This window comes from Mustela nigripes, chromosome 6 (genome assembly GCF_022355385.1).
Source record: "Mustela nigripes isolate SB6536 chromosome 6, MUSNIG.SB6536, whole genome shotgun sequence".
Lineage (NCBI taxonomy): Eukaryota > Metazoa > Chordata > Mammalia > Carnivora > Mustelidae > Mustela > Mustela nigripes.
In genome coordinates, this window is record NC_081562.1 from 113,615,292 (window position 1) to 113,628,759 (window position 13,468).

At 43.6% G+C, this 13,468-nt stretch overlaps 1 protein-coding gene across 7 annotated transcripts in view; it reads right to left on the reverse strand.

The window, feature by feature from the left end:
• Window positions 1-13,468, reverse strand: part of PRKCQ (protein kinase C theta) — a 179,689-nt gene that overhangs the window by 98,831 nt on the left and 67,390 nt on the right. For all 7 annotated transcript variants that reach the window (XM_059404046.1, XM_059404042.1, XM_059404048.1 and 4 more), the window contains 6 exons: window positions 12,582-12,744; window positions 11,420-11,451; window positions 11,238-11,323; window positions 6,509-6,638; window positions 2,876-2,985; window positions 2,076-2,193 (listed from right to left, as the gene is read on the reverse strand). In XM_059404046.1, the coding sequence (XP_059260029.1) occupies window positions 2,076-2,193; window positions 2,876-2,985; window positions 6,509-6,638; window positions 11,238-11,323; window positions 11,420-11,451; window positions 12,582-12,744 (639 nt within the window). The remainder of the gene's footprint in view (window positions 1-2,075; window positions 2,194-2,875; window positions 2,986-6,508; window positions 6,639-11,237; window positions 11,324-11,419; window positions 11,452-12,581; window positions 12,745-13,468) is intronic.

A 13,468-nucleotide genomic window follows, 5' to 3' on the forward strand; every position in this document is an offset into this window, starting at 1 on the left:
GAACTAGGACAGATAATATTAAAATTTGTATGGAATCACAAAAGATCTTGAATAGCCAAGTCAATCTTGAGGACGAAGAACAAAGCTGGAGGTATCACAATCCCAGATTTCAAGATACATTACAAAACTATAATAATCAAAACAGTTTGGTACTCACACAAAAACAGACATATAGATCAATGAAACAGAATAGAGGGTCCAGAAATAAAAACATACCTATATGGTCAATTAATTTATGACATAGGAGGCCAGAATATACCATGGGGGAAAAATAGTTTTTTCTTTCTTTTTAAAAAAATAGTCCTTTCGACAAAGGGTGCTGGGAAAACTGAACAGCTACACACAAAAGAACAAAACTCCTTTCTTATACCATGCACAAAAATAAACTCACAATGGATTGAAACCTAAGTGTCAGACCTAAAACCATAAAACTCCTAAAAGAAGACACAGGCAGTAATCTCTTGGACATCAGTCTTAGCCACATGTTTATGGATCTATCTCCTGGGCAAGGGAAACAAAAGCAAAAAATAAAGTATTGGGACTACACCAAAATAAAAAAGCTTCTGCACAGCAAAGGAAACCATAAACAAAATAAAAAGGCTACCTATGGTAGAATGGAAGAAGATGTTTGCAAAAGATATATCTGATAAGGGGTTAATATCACAAATATATAAAGAACTTCTATAACTCACGACCAAAAAAAAAAAAAACCCCAACTATTAAAAATGGGCAGAGGACATGAACAGACACTTTTCCAAAGAAGACACACTGACGACCAAGAGACACATGAAAAGATGCTGAATATCATCAACCAGGGACATGCAAATCAAAACCACAATGGCAAGGATGTAGAGAAAAAGGAACCCGCATACATTGGTGGTGGGAATGCAAACAGGTGTAGCCACTGTGGAAAACAATATGGAGGTTCTTCAAAAGATTAAAAATAGAACCACCATATGATTTGGAAATTCTGCTACTGGGTATTTAAAGAAAATGAAAACACTAACTCAAAAAGATATATGCATTCCAATGTTTATTGCAGCCTGATTTACAATAGCCCAAGTATGGGAGCAAACTAAGTGCCCATCAATAGATGAATGCATAAAGAAGATATGGTATAAATATAAATAAATAAAATGGAATATTTCTCAGCCATAAAAGGAATGAGCACTTGCCATTATGACAACAATGGATATGGAGGGTATTATGGAATGAAATAAGTCAGAGAAAGACAAATATCATATGATTTCACTTATATGTGGAATCTAAGAAACAAAACAAAACATACTTAAATATAGAGAACTGGTAGTTGCCAAAGGAGAGGTGGGTGGGGAAGCAGGTGAAATACGGGGATTAAGAGGTATAGAATTCCAGTCACAAAATAAGTCACAGAGATGAAAAGTACAGCATAGGGAATATAGTCAGTAACATTGTAACACTGTATGGTGACAGATTAGCATTGAGTAATACACAGAATTGTTGAATCAATATGTTGTACACCCGAAACTAAGCAATGCTGTATATTAATTATACTTCAGTTAAAAAAAAGGTTTCATGGAATTATTATACTTTCGGATAGTTGAGGGGGGGACCTGTACTTTCTAAAGTATGCTGAAATTATTCAGTTCCCAGGTTCATGTAGCCATATCCTCTCATGAATTACTTTCAGAAAGTAGGCTGGGGAAACTTCCATAGTGATAAATGTTGAGGTCCCACTATTCTTCCCCATTTCTATTCTTAAATTTCCCAAAAAAGTCTCAAAGGTGCAGAATAAGATGGTTTCCTGGGACATTCCCTCCACGGAGATTTATGGTAGATTTATTCTTGCAAAACCTTTTACAATGACAGGAAGTACCATCCTAAAATTCTACGGAAAGAGACCTATCCCATTTTTTTCCCTGCCCCCACTTCCCACCCTCTTTCCTCATGGGGCACATTTTGGTTTCACTTCCAAGAAGTAGGAGCCTCTTATCTATCAGAACAGGTAAATGGAGAACTTAAATGCAGAGGACTCAGGTTAGGGTTGACCAAGCTTAATCACGGACAATGATTCCACTGAGGGTCAGGATAGCTACCTTTTTTCCCAGGTGCTGGTACACACGGCAGCCTAGCTTCACCTTTTATGGAGCACGGGAGACCGATTTCAACTGGACCTTCTCTGAAGATGTGTTCAGTATCTCTTAAGCAGCGAGCCTGGAGTCGGAACAAAGAGTCAGACCACTGACCTACCCATCCACTACAGCCGGGACAGCTCAGCCTGTTGCTCATGGGAATGAGATCCATTTAGCATTCCTAAATGCATTAGAAAACCAACATTCTTCTTTCCTTTAGCACTCCTTTAGGATTCCATACCCTGGAGGAGTCTATAGCCAGGGTTGGGGGCAGGGCGGCTAACTGGTTTTTCCTATGCTATCTACATCATTCAGTCACAAATAAGAATGGAAGGTCAATGGATGAAAAAATAGCTTTCATAGGCAACACCAAGTCTTAAAGAGGTTTTCTTCTTGGATAGGTAAATTCAACATGCTAGTGCACATGGGTAAATGGCAAGGCAGAAGTTTCCCTGAACTCCATGTTCTGTGCTCATTTTAGGGATGATTCTAGCAAGGATATAGGTATAAAGCTGGTAATGAATCCCCAATAATCTTAATGAATTTGTTTCTGCTCCTGCTTATCCCACAAAGAATTTAAGATCTTCTAAAGAACTATGCAATTCAAATGTATTAAATAAAAAGGCATATGAGGATGAAAGTCAGGGGGAAGGCAGAGGCTCAGGGACAGACTCCATGTTGTCCCACAGCTCCAAGGGCCAAAGGACTGGACTGGTCCTTGCTGAGTTGAAATCGCAGGAACTCAACCTAAATCCCTTTCCTACCTGTTGAGTGCTCTCAATCATCGCCAGTGCTTCAGCCATTAGCTTCTGGTTTATGCCACAAAGGTTGGCCACCTTTGTCTGGCATCTGTGGTGGACGTTCATGCCACATGCTGAAAAGGAGAAAGACACACTGAGCGAGAGCACCAGAACTCACTGAGTGGACTTTTCACAGGACTGTTGTAGGTACACATATGTGGAGGGACAACTGGTAAATATGTAGAGCCATCCTCCCAGCAGAAGGAGACACTGCATACAAATAAATTAGTTAGGGCAGTATTTTTATGATGCCTTTATGCTTCTACCTCCCTTTGCCAAGACTACCACACAGACCAGATGTTCCTCTATTTGATGCTGGGGAATGACTCCCACTTGAGTCAGAACCAGAGGCTTGCTGATAGGGGAGTATGCATTTACACTGTGCCCCTGCGGAGAGAAAAAACGTGATGCTGGCTCTCTGGGGGGGAAATGTGCAATGCTGGGATGCAAGGTGATTTACTCCCACTCTGGACTGGAGCTCAAACAACCCCTTTCCCACATGGACCCCAAGGAGCTTCTCTCCCTCTAGGTTGAAGCCCAGGGTGCAACCTCAGCCAGCAGAACTGAAATGGAAAGGATGGGGGTGGTCTGAGCTTAGGGGCAAGTGGGGGAGGACAGAAAGTAGCCCGGAGACCTCATCTTCATCCTGTCACAGAGTTGGGCCAGTTCAACCAAATGATTTATACAGACCTATGATCCTGGGGGAATATTCTGATTCATTAGGCCCGAAAACAGCACAAGAAAGGTTCACCCTCCACTCACTGTGATGCCATGAGCTATCTTGGATTGGGATGTGGGTGCACCTGTCCATCTGTATAAAGACAACCACAACTTCATGTTGCTAGTTTAGAATACCAAAATTCCACTTATGAAATATTGCCATTACAATAAAAAATAATAATTTAAGGTTTCCAAACTCTGGCTGATAGAATTCTATTCTCAAGTCCTATTTCATTCTATCAGGATCTCTCAGTAGGGCTTTTTATAAGGCAGTAGGCAGGACAGGCTATAAAATAATGCACTTTTACCCTCACCTGTTTATTAGCCCATTTGTGTGCAAAGAACAGCACAGTGATTGGCACTAAATAAGTACTCAACAAATACTTCTTTTTCATCTTCATTATTTATTCCAATGAGATAGGTTTTAAAATATTTAAGTGAAATTTTAACAGGCTTCAGCCTTTGGTTTTAACTAGCTTACTCTTCTCAGAGAGTTCCTAATAAAAATAAACTAGCATTTTCTGTGTAAGTATAGACTAGTACTTGTCCCAGTCCATATGCATTGAGATAACCAAAATCTGTCCTAAGTGAAATCTTCTATGTATATCTAAACTCTGTAATACAGTAACAGTGCTGCTGCCGAGGGCACTCTGCCCTTCTGAATTTCGCACGACCCCTCCCGGACTTGAGGCAGGCTGCACACCGGGCAGCCCTTGCTGCATTTCCTTACTCGTTACCGCACGCCGAGGGGAGGCAGCGGACGAGGAGTGAGTGTGGGGGGGTTGGAGAGTTTCACTTTGTCTTTGAACCATGGTAGCTGGACCTAAGCTTTTCTCAGACACACTCCCGTAAAGGCAGGTCCCCTTCCCACTCTGATAATGTCGTAGGTCTCTGTTACTGACCTATTAGGTGGTAACTTGATCTCTTTGAGGGCAAACAGTCCCTTTGGATGGTGATTTTCATGGGAATGGAGGTGGGGAGAGCGAAAGATAGAGAGACGATGACGGCCGGCCTTGTTTAGGAAGGTGGCTTAGGAGAGAACAAGACCGAGAGACAGGGCCAAGGCAGAGGAACGGAGCCCAGAGAGGAGACGGGAAGGGGAGGTAACACCAAGGGCATGGGGGGAAGGGACACAGTGACGTCTGCCGGCGTCAGCCTCGGGAGCAGAGGGTGTTGGGGAGGACAGGGAGGGGAGGAAAGGGGGGAGGAGGGGGGGGGGGGGAGGGGGGCTGCCTGGCCTGTAGGAGGAGACGGGGAGAGAGAAAGAGAAGGGATGGGGAGAAAGAATGTTGGGGGATGGAACAGAGCAGGAGTGTGCGTCGCGAAACAATGGCAAGGAACCCTCATGGACGTTCTGAGCTCAGAGACATCAGTCAGGCTGCTGGCACCACTGGGCAGGTGGGGTGCTCAGGCTCCAGGGCAAAGGAACTTGCCCTGTGAGGGAGACCATCAGAGGACCCGGGGAACCCGCAGAGGGGATCCGACTGCTCAAGCCTGCTCGTTCGATTCTGAAGTTACTCTTGCCTGTGAACGCCTAAAGATAAGGATAGTCCACAGAGGACCAGGGCCCCGTGTGCTCTCGGGGGTGCACAGTAGGGTTCCTAAGGGATGATTAAGGAGAATTTTCACCGCATGTGAAAACCTAACCCTCCCCACCTCTGCCAAGACACCACTGCAGACTTCACCAGACACATGAGCACGGTGGGCATGAGGAAGAGAAGGCTGTTCAAGGCGACCCTCGCCTTCATCACTTAAAAGATAAGAACTGTTGGGCGCCTGGGTGGCTCAGTGGGTTAAGCCGCTGCCTTCGGCTCAGGTCATGATCTCAGGGTCCTGGGATCGAGTCCCGCGTCGGGCTCTCTGCTCAGCAGGGAGCCTGCTTCCCTCCCTCTCTCTCTGCCTGCCTCTCCGACTACTTGTGATCTCTCTCTGTCAAATAAATAAATAAAATCTTAAAAAAAAAAAAAAAAGATAAGAACTGTAAAAGATGAAGCCAGCGGCGTAAACCAAAATGGGACGGCCAAGAAAAAGCAAAGTGGCTTCCATATTTACTAATTCGAAATAGAAAGACCTCGGCGGCAACCGGATGCCCTCCTTCCTGAATGGCTAGCCCTGGCCCACCTGTCCTCCCAGCGCGGAAGGCACAAGTGCCCTACTGGACTTTCCCTCCCTATTGCAGAATCCTGGTGTAACAGATCTCAGTTTCCAAAGGTGATTGCCTTAGAAATTTGAACTTTGAGAGCAAGAATATGCTTTTTGCTTTCTTCAGGGCAGGTCTGAGAAGCTCAGTCAGGCCCTGCTGCAATGCCAGCCTTTAAGGAGAGATCAAAGGAGGGGACATAATGCTCAGTGCTGGGCTGGGCCACTACTGGGCATGCTTTGGGCATCGACCCTCCAGTCTAAGCGGAACGCCTACGTGCAGGACCATCCGCCAGCCAAGCAGATGTCCCGGGCTTGCTTCTCGGTGGGCTACAGAGAGAATCTTAAGGTGTGAGGAAGATTGGTGGGGGCATAGCTTGAGTGGGCAGGGTCAGAAGGGGCAGGCCGGGAACACCAGGGGACAGCAGGGCGGGTCCCAGGGAAAGTGCCATCTTCCTCTCTTCCCAGCACGAGGGTGACAGGCCAGGAGACTTGACATGGAGCGTGAGCAGGTTTGCACTTCTCTGGGATCCCGGGATGATGGTGTTGGAGATGGACAGGAAAGAGCAGTGGCCTGCTGTCCTGGGAACTTCAGATTTCTGATCCCAGGGTCATCTGGGCTCGCCGGAGAAGTCAACCCTCTGTGCTCCCTCTTCTCCTCGTGCTCTCCATTAAAGCTGCAAAGCCACCCCGCTGGGGTTCCGTACGGGGCCCACACTCATTTCCCGCTGGACTCACCGTCGCACTTGAGTCCCTGCCTGGCCAGGCCCCACAGCAGTGTCCCACAGTGCTCGCAGAAGGTCGGGCTCTTGTAATTGTAGACTTTAAATCTATGCGGCATGTCAATTTTGAACCTCTCCTTGTGGAACTGAAAGAAGAGAGAACATGTGACCTCGTGCATGTCCCTGGTTCTCAGCCTCTGGTGTCTTAGCAGCTGCTCTAGCCTAACAGAGCACTAAAAACGCTGGAATGGTGCGCTTTAAGCCATATGCTTTACTCGTCAAGCCTTACAGACATGGCCAAAGAAGGCGAGCAGCCATTAGCTCCTCCGGGCAAGGGGACTGTGTGGCATAGACACACATCAAGTAACCAGGAATACGCTGAGGTTTGAGGCATTCTCACGGGTAGGCTAATATCCTCAGGAAGGTGGGACTGGGATTATTTTTCTAAATGGGATCTGGGTGAACACTGCACTGCCCTTCCTATTTTAGTATACATATTGCCTTTTCTTTTTCAACTCAGAACTAGGACTCTAACCTTTGGAAGATGTTATATAATGCCTCCTCTAGGGGAAACCCTGTTTCAGGTTTACTACTATAAAAGCCCAAGTATGGAGAATTTCATAGCCATTACGCATGGACTGGAGGGGGTGAGCAGCAGGTGGCAGGTCCTGCCAGGTGCTGTGGATAAATATGTCACATGTATTATCTTTTACACAGGTGATATTGCAAATACCCCCTTGCAGGAGCCTTTATTAGAGTCCTCAGTTGATAAATGAGGAACATAGGCACAGAGAGGGCAAGACACTTGTTTAGGTCCCACAGCTATGAGCTGGGACATCTATAAGCCTGAAGTCAGAATCAGCCTATCCTCTTTCCGTCATGACCCTTTCTTCTCTCAAAGTCAAGGTGATGAGTTAGGAGATGGGAAGAGAGGAGATGAGAGACGGGTGCTGGTAGCTGATATATTACAGGGCTTTTTGTTTTGTTTTGTTTTGTTTTCCAGAGTTGAAATTCTCTCCTTTAGCCAAACATATCACGTGAACAACAGCAATAACAGAACCATAAGGTCTGATTCCTGGTGAGAATACCAATATTCTTGTGTCATATAGAAAGTTTTACTTAAGACTTATAATCTCCTCAGAAGTTTTTAATTAAACAATTTCCTGGGGAATGTGCACAGCCACGGAGCCTTAAGCTTTTTCATTAACAGTGATATATCTAATATTTCCACCGAGGATGTTGGCTAGCATCGGGTCATTAGAACAGCTGTTTAGAATTGTTCAAACGTTACTCTGAACTTATCTTAGCCATTTTCAACCAAGAAAAAATAATTTTCAGGTCTCATTTTGTATAAACATTTCCATACAAATATGAACAATTTATGTCAAGGTCCGGGCTGGAAGGCTTCAAATTTCCTCAAATTTTGACCCCGAGCTCAAAATAGTTCCAAATATGTCTGGAAAAGATTATAGATTTGTATTTTCCAATTAGCCACATGGGCCAAGTGAGTCTGTGCTAGAGGACAAGACAATACGCTATCTGTGTAAAGCACATTCTGGATTCTGAAGATTTTTTATGAGAAAAATAATGTAAACTATCTCCTCAATTTTTATACGAGGATACCCGAAAATTTTAAATTGCACTTGCGGCTCTCATTCTGTTTCCAGGGAAAGCTATTGATGCTAATAGTCGTTCTTATAATCTGTGATTTTCCCAGGAAAACTGAAGGCATCACGTAGAGAGAGCAGGACGTAGGTTGGGAGGTGCTAATTTCATTTAAAGAAACAAAACACTTGTCAGAGAAAGACAAATATTACATGATCTCACTTATATATGGAATCCAAGAAAACAAAATAAAATCCCACAAAACTCATAGAAAGGGATCAGACTTGTGGTTCGCAGAGGTAGGGGGTAGGAGGAAGGTGAAGTGGAGGAACATGATCAAAAGGAACTTCTGCTTATAAGATAAGTCCTAGGGAGAGAAGGTACGGCATGGTGACCACAGCTAACACTGCTGTGCGATATACAGGGAGGGTGTTCAGAGAGTAGATCTTAAGAGTTCTCATCACAAGAAGAAATCTCGTTTTCTCTTTTTATTGGATCTATGTAAGATGACGGATGTTAGCTGAACCTATTGTGATCATTTCCTAGTATACACAAGTCAAACCATCATCATGTATGCCTTCAATGGATACAGTGATGTATGCCAATGACTGCTAAATAAAACTGGGTGGGGAGAGTCTATCACACTGCTCTGGGAGACTGAGATCTGAAAGTTTGTCCCAGGCCAGCTACTTAGAGCAAACGTGACTGACTGCAAACTACTTTAACCTCTTTGAGCCTTAGCAGAGTCACTTTTAATAGGAGACTGTCCCCTTCTAACTCTAAATTTTAAAAGAAACTCTGCTCTATAGAACCCAACCAATTAGCCTTCTCTGTGCTTACCCCTTGGCTGGAGAAAATCACACACGTGAGCAGGCTGGGCCCTGAAACTCAGGCCGACTTTGCAGGGTCCTCAGCAATCCCACTCTTCTTCTCTAACCACCTTGCTTTTCCATCCCAGGATAATCCTCTCACAGGTCCTTTCTCCTCAAAGCCACTTGCGGCCTTCTCTTCTTCCTCCCCCTGACCTTCAGATGACACTGAGGGTAAGCTGTCTCAGGGAAGCTCTCTCATCTGCCTGCCCCCAAATCTACAATCCGCCCTCATCGGCAATCACCTCCTCCCTTTCTGTTACAATTGCTGAACCAACCATGTGTCTGTCGGAGACCCATCTCCACATGGGCTTTAGACACCATCCCCGCTTGCCAAGGGTGGACTTCTTCCTCCTTGACTGCTTTGGTTGTTGCTTTCTCTCTAGCTTCATCCATCGCTCCTCTCTCTCTAGCAGTTGGGATATTCCCAGCCCTTTGTTTCAACTCCTTTCAGAGACTGTCCTACTTCAATGAGCTTCAGGTTAATATTCCTGATGATATTAGCACATAAATGGTTTCCATGTCCCCAACTCTCAGTGACCATCAGTGTTGGTCAGGGAAGCAAACACCTCTACGATTTTCTGAAATTTCTTCAATCAAGGGCTCTGGAGATCTCCACGGGGTCCTCATTTTTCTCAACTTCTTAACTGCACTGAACGCAACTGAGCCCTTTGCTTTCTGGTTTCTCTAACCTCATGTACTCTAAACATACGAAGAGCCCTATATGAACTCTTAGACTTTATCACAAGCTCCTTCTCTTCTACCTAACACGCAACTTTAGATTCCTTTGGGGGAATTTATATATTTGGTCTCCTGGTTCCTCTGAATTCCAAATGCATATAATATTGTCCACTTGATACCCCCACTTGGATGTCCACGGGCATCTCAGCTGGACTTACTAAGAACTGAAATATCAATTTCTCCTTCAGTCTTACTTTGTTAATGGTTCTGCCACTTCCCCACTGTTCAAGACAGACACTAAGGCATCATCTTTATTTTCCTCTTTTTTATTTCCCACTTCCACTCCATTGACAAATCCAGTCATTTCTAACAAGAAAATCACCCCAAAACCTGATCACTTTGTTCCCTCGCCATTGTTACCATACTGGTACAAGCCAACAACCTTTCTCCTTGAGAGGACTTCTGCAGTCAACTCTGGTTTTTACGTTCATACCTCAACCCCACAATTTCCCCTATATCAGTCACCACGTGGGCTTCCCACTATAGGTCAAATAAAATCCAACCACTTCTCCAGGGTCTTAAAAAATAAAAATCTAATCTAAGTCCGTCCAAGTTCCCCAACTTCATATTCTATTCACTTTCTTACCCTTGCTGTTCCAGCGGCATGGTCTCATTTTAGTTCCTAGAACATGCTGACTCCTTCCTCCTTGGGGCCTTTTCTGTCTGGAGGCGGCTTCCTCCTGCTGTTCATATAGCTGGCTCCTTTACCCTCAGCTCCCAGCTTAAATGCTCGCCTGGGAGATTCCCTTACCTTAGGTTTATGTAGGTCACTCAATTTTTCTCCATCACCCCACCTTGCGGGTTATTTAATATAAATGTTATTTAATATAAATATTTTAATATTAATATAAAAAGTACATTGCTGTTTATTAATTATGTGTTTCCCTAATTTTACAGGAAGTTCTATAAAGGCAAGACCAGGTCTGTTTTGTGCTCTGTTTTGCATTGTACATAGTAGTATAGTATCTTCCATGTATTACATACACACTAAATATCTGTTGAATGAAGAAAGAAAGTATGCCTGACTCTCCAGCTCTGCTTCCCTTCCCTACAGGGTAACATCTAACCTGTCCTTATGCCATAGGTCTTAAAGTTCATTATGAAAGTAACACTTGCCTCTCAACATGAGAATTGTACTTCTGCTGCATCTCACACCAACCTTGTAAATGCCTGCGTCTGTATTTTCTCATCAGTTGCCTCTCATCCTTAACTGGCCATTCTAGCTATAGATGCCACAAGATTTGTTCTCATATAATTGACCAAAACTGTTTCCTGGGCACACTCTATCATGATTTCCTGGAAAAGGTAGAGTCATCAATAGTCTCATTGTGTTTTTCATACTTCTCCCCTGGTTTTGGATCTTAGGAATAATCATTCCTGAAGAGGAAAGGGTTTTATGGAGATTGCTGTTCTTTGATAAGCTTAAGCATTCAAGCTCAGGCAATACTAAAAAGAATTAGTGGGCTGTAAAATTTAATGTTAGGATAAAATGACCATATTCCAGACAGAAAGAGGAACTCGAACACCTACCATGGTTTCTCGGCTATTGATGGCTGATCCCGTGCATTTAGCTATAACTTTATCGATACACTTCTTGTGAATTGCTGCATTACACTCTGAAAAGAAATTATTGCAACTTGAGATTTTCAGAAGTTAAGGAACAACAAAATAAAAAGAATGACAATAATACCACGGAAATCCCTCTTACTTACGTCGACACTGGTAGCCTTGTTTGTTCAGACCCCTGCAATAAAGCACATGTCTGGCTTACTTGGAGGTTTGCATCAACAGCAGCACCATAAACGTTCAAACAAGATCCCATAGCTTCCTAGTATCACAGAGCACTCACTGATCAACAGCCCTGGTCTGTCACTGGATGAAAGAGTTAACATGTATTGTTTTTTGTTTTTTAACTTAAACTGCTTTGGTAAAAGTCTGAAAACTAAATGAGAAACTGTGTTTCTCCTCTCATTCGTGTTTTTTTCCAAACAAACATGTAGAGATGAAAATACATGACTGAAAATGCATCACAGGCTCCTAGTAGCAAATTTCCATGTCCTACACTTAAAAATTCATTGTCTCTCTAAGCTCAGTAGAGATAAGCAAAGATATCTATACAATATGTTGTTTCCTCTTACTGAGTATCTGAGAATATTTGCAACTACTAAATTCTTGAGCTTTAGACTCATTCCTGAGAACTGCTCATTATTAGAAAGGAAGACAATTCTAATCATTCAGTGGAAACAGTTGGAGGAAATCCATCAAAATTCTATTTGACCTTTGGATTCCCTAGTTAGACTGGAGTGGTGAGTTGATGGATTCTGAAGCAGCCCAAAGTAAAAAACACCCTACGAAGAGGCAAGGAGGCAGAGACCAGAGACAGGAGTCATTTCAAGTCTCCACAGTCCCATTGCCTTTGCTGTGTGCTTACTGAGGCTTGAACCGATCTCTGTCTGAGGGCTGCTAAGATGCCCAAAAGCCCCGTAAACATCTAAACCCATTAGCTCCAAAGCAAAAGTCTTGCATTTCACACACATTAGTAACAGCACAGTTGGGCTATCAAGGTGGGAGAAGTTTCAACTGTAAAACTGTGCCAGCAGTAAAGATGCTTCCCTCTTCTGCCCTTCCCTCTTTCCCCGAGTGGCCCCCATTTAATCAGAAGCTAAAGTTCTTGAAAACTTTTTCTGCTAGAGCTGGCTTCCTTTCTCTAGAGGAGTCATATTATGAAAATACTGTATAGATTCACACTCTTTAAGCCTCATCCGTCCATGCAGTGCTTATGCCCTGAGGTGGCGCATGCTGGGCATGACAGGTTGAGAGGACCGGACACAAGGCACAAGCTGAAGTTCGGAGTGAAATGCCAAGTTACCATACCAGACAAACTCATGGCAGACAGAGCAAAATGTGGGTTGTGGGAAAAAGGTGGCGGTGAACTCATGGCACTTGACATGGTGGACTTTGGCCTGTTTGATGGCTCCTCGGCGGTGATGCAAAGCAAAGAAGCCTTCAGTCTCAAATTCACTCATGTCCTTTGTGTCTGTGGGAACAGGACAAGGGACAAAGTGGGTGGAGGGGATGGGGAGATGGGGAAAAGATGGAGACAGACACGTAATTAGGCAAGCACTGAAACCAGTAAAATCCCAGGTTCCTATTAAGGCTGGTATAGCACTAAGCTTCTTTCTTTAATTCTAGAATACAGAATTATTGTGGGTTGTATTACTATACAGTCAAAACAGTGAGGTTGGATTACTGGCTCAATCCCTCACTCCTCTTTGACTGTGCTAAGCTATCCTCTTTAAGTTTTTAAAACCAGAGGTCAGACCTTTCAAAGTATTTATCAAACTCTCCTATTCACTGTCAATGATGAGTCAGCCAGAAAAAGCAGGAAGTGGTAAATACTTTTTGCCTGTAATTCTAGAGAATAATGTGGTTACTGACAGCAACTTAGAAACAGCTTTTTTTTTTTTTTTAAATTACCCAGGATGCTTTATGTCTGGTGGTTTATGGGCAGGGTCCAGTAGATAGAGGGGAGCTGGCCAGACTTGTATGTGAGGGCAAAAGAACTCTGGAAAATTTATGCTCTGGTTCATCATGTCCACAGAGATCAGGTGCACCAGCTATAAATTTATAGACTACAACAGTCAGTGTGGAAAAAGCCAGAAATTAATAGTTGACTGTAATTGTTTTTAAATGTCTAGGTAATCCTGGATGTTACCTAGTCATCTAAATCAAATCATCACATTCACATTTCTTCATTTCAT